A 3604-nucleotide genomic window follows, 5' to 3' on the forward strand; every position below is an offset into this window, starting at 1 on the left:
CAAACATGAGCCTATTACACATTCTGACCCCTTACCCACTTTCTACTTCACAAATGTTAAAAGCCCCCACGAAAGAGAGTTAACTTTTTCTGTAACTGGCGACTCCTAGTGGAAGTATTACAAAGAGACACTGTAACAGACGGCATCCTGTCAGACTGATCTGAGTTGCAGACACTGAAATTAATGGACTGAACCAACACACAGATTTTAACACTTTTCACCTGGATTGGCAAAAAAAACACTTTTCTGCCTTTTAAATAAGTTCAAAAACATAAACATGGAGGTTTTAACACGTGTAAAAAGCTCTTAGTTTGGTGAGTTTGGGTGATATTTATTCTGATATTTGAATGTGTTGCTGCCTTCATTTGAATAATAGGCTGTTGTAAGAAGTGATAGTGCATCTGCAGCTTGTTTGGCACCATTTCAGCATTATTATTGATTACGCTCCTCTTTTTTTGGTCTCATATAGCTGAATGAGTAAGTGTGTGACATTAACTGCCAAAAGGTTTAGACAGGAATCATTAAAATTGCCCGCTGACGTGGTGTCTAGTAGATGCTGAGCATCAAACTAAAGCAATAATCACAGCGATGAAAGATGTCAAACCTACCAGATCTTTTGTCGCTCTGCGCGGGAGTAACGAGAAAGATGACTCCTTCATGGTTTGCAGATGCGTAGATGGAATAAATTGGGTATCCGATGACGTATGTCTGGAAGAGATCACACAGCTGTCAGACATGGCTGCCAGAAATCAGAGGGAACAACAACACTAACTGATCTCGACCCAGGAGTCCTTCACTGCTGTGCCTCTACGTATGCAGTCACACTCATGATGAGGCGATGATAAATGTGCAGGTAAACTGTGACAGAGACTCCATGAACACCCTGCTCATTCTGGTGTTAATTATGTAGCTATATCCAAAAAAAACAATCAACATGTGCTATAAAATAGATGGAATCGGTTGACGTGCGCAGAGTTAACTTTAGTGTGTGGAAAATAATGTTTAAAAAGGTAGGATGTCAATTTCTACTCCACACTAACTGGCTGTGGCCTTTCATATGGAGAAAACCCAACACGAGTGTACAAACAGAGCTGAAGTGGACACAGATTGGGATGAGACGCACTGAGACTGGAGGGAAAAGCGTTTAAGAACCAAGCCGTACTTTGATGAGGATGCCGTCTGTGAAGTCCCAAAGTCTGACAGTGCCATCTGCTGAGCAAGAGTAGACCTGCAACAAAAACAGGTGAGGGATGAATCACCGCAGGAGAAATTAAAAACAATAAAATCCTTATAAACAGCAACCACCTATATTCTATTTCAGTATTAAAGCAGGGAGCATCTAAGAAGCACAACACCAGTAATAATGCTACAAGAAGTGCACTTAAAATATGTTTTAATGCATTTAAAATTAGTTATTAAAAAGAAAATCAACCTCTACAATCGATCCAGTCAGGGTGTGCTGGGGTTTGGAGATGCAGTCATGAATATAAAGCCAGCCGATCAATAAAATAATAATACAAATCTTAAAAAGGCACTTTGTGGTGCTCTTAAAAACTTAACTTTGGTAAAACATTAGTAAAAAGTTGTTCTAAATGAAACCATTCATAAGGTTTTCAAAACATTTATTTCACTCCAAAATCAATTCATCAATAATCTCTCTCCACTGATGAATCCATACAAAGTGTTAGTAATGAATCAATGAGTCAATTAGACTTTCACCAGAAATATTATCAATATCAATTATTCTGATCGTATCTTCTTGAGATTTGGATGTTGCATGTGGCCATATTACAGTTTTAATATAACTGAGATTCATTGTGCTTTAACATTTTAAAGACTTGTAGTGTCGCTGCTTTAGACTTTATTTGTCATTTGGATTTGCATCAAAATGAAATTCCGTTACAATGACACACAGCACAACAGGAACAGAGGAGAGGAAAAAATACATATGCAGATATAAAAACTTTAGATTTTATTAAAGATAATATATGTTTAGAAAGACTCAGGAGAAGACCCTGGCTGTTAGAAATGAAAACACCACATGTTATGTATCCATTAGTGCATTATTCATCCCCGTTAACGGACGGGGTGGTGGGTGACTGTACCTGCAGGTGGTTGGAGGGTCTGAGCAGCACACCTGTCACCAGCTCTGTGTGTCCGCGCAGGTCGTGGATACACTCCTCTGTGGAGGCGCTGAACACCTTCACACACTCTCCCGAGGCGCACAGCAGGAACCTGCAGCAACACAAACGTCATGTTCTTTATCTTTCACACAACAACTCACACTTTCTATTATCGCTGTCCTGGTCATACTCGCTTGTTGTTGTTTGGTAACTTTATGGAAAGACTGTTCATCATACGTTGTTGTTTACAAGAAGTTCAAGCTTTGAGATAAAGTTATTTTATAGAGGAAAAGAAAAGAGAAATAAGGAAACATAAAATACAAGAGATTAATCTGAGTGGGCAAATATTAATAAGTTTACATAAGTTGATAGTTTGTTATTTTTTCTGTTGCAGGTTTTTAAAATGTGGAAGCGTTTGCAAATACATGTTCATATCTTTTAAAAGTTTAAAAGTAAGAGTAATATTAGATGGTAGCTTCTTTAAAACAGCATTTTATGAATGAACAATATAACTACTTTAATAAGTATGAGCGATCCAGTCAGGGTGTGCTGGGGTTTGGAGATCCAGTCATGAATATAAAGCCAGCTGATCAATAAAATAATAATAATGCAAATCTTAAAAAGGCACTTTGTGGTGCTCTTTAAAACTTAACTTTAGTAAAACATTAGTAAGAAACTCAACTTAACTTTAGTAAAAAGTTGTTCTTAATGAAGTTTTCAAAACATTTATTTCACTCAAAAAGATCAAAGTTCAAGCTTTCAGATAAAATTATTTTATAGAGAAAATAAATAAGGAAACATAAAATACAGGAGATTAATCTGAGTGGGCAAATATTAATAAGTTTATATAAGTTGATAGTTTGTTATTTTTTCTGTTGCAGGTTTATAAAATGTGGAAGCGTTTACAAATACATGTTTATATCTTTAAAAGTTTAAAAGTTTAAAAGTAATATTAGCGGGTAGCTTCTTTAAAACAGCATTTTATGAATGAATCAATAAATAAACTTAAATAATGAGCAGATTCACGAAGAGCTGGACAGAGAATGATTAACGGTGTGTAAGTACAGTGCAGATTTAATCAGATTTAACGTTATTTATTTGTAAACAAACAGAAATATAAAACACGTGCGTTAGCAGCTTGTGTCGCTAATGCTAACGGCTAGCTCCGACGACACGAGCCTTCGGAGGAAAAACCGCGGGAACTTGTTTATGTGAAACTCTGAAACGTTGCGGATTGAACAGAGGCTCTCTCACCTGCAGTCGCTGCTGATTTCAGGCTGTCTGCTGGTTATTTTACTGCCTCCTCGGTGAACCACGCGGATAGCTCCGTGCTCAACCATGTTTCACTGCGGGGACCTTTAACCTCTGCGGCGGGGTTACAGCAGCGTACTGCCCCCTGCTGGACTGGAGACACACTGTTACTGCCCCCTGCTGGACTGGAGACACACTGACACTGAGACAGAGAGAGAGACAGATAGAGA

General features: G+C 37.9%; 1 protein-coding gene across 1 annotated transcript in view; it reads right to left on the bottom strand.

The window, feature by feature from the left end:
• Positions 1–3516, bottom strand: part of wdr75 (WD repeat domain 75) — a gene marked incomplete in the record, with an annotated part of 16503 nt that extends 12987 nt beyond the window's left edge. The window contains 4 exon segments of the mRNA XM_035676566.1: positions 609–708; positions 1163–1228; positions 2106–2235; positions 3378–3516. Of these exon segments, the coding sequence (XP_035532459.1) occupies positions 609–708; positions 1163–1228; positions 2106–2235; positions 3378–3463 (382 nt within the window).
• Positions 3517–3604: the final 88 nt, after the last annotated feature.

The sequence above is a fragment of the Morone saxatilis genome, unplaced genomic scaffold (assembly GCF_004916995.1).
Source record: "Morone saxatilis isolate NCDOM2014 unplaced genomic scaffold, NCSU_SB_2.0 Contig5, whole genome shotgun sequence".
Lineage (NCBI taxonomy): Eukaryota > Metazoa > Chordata > Actinopteri > Moronidae > Morone > Morone saxatilis.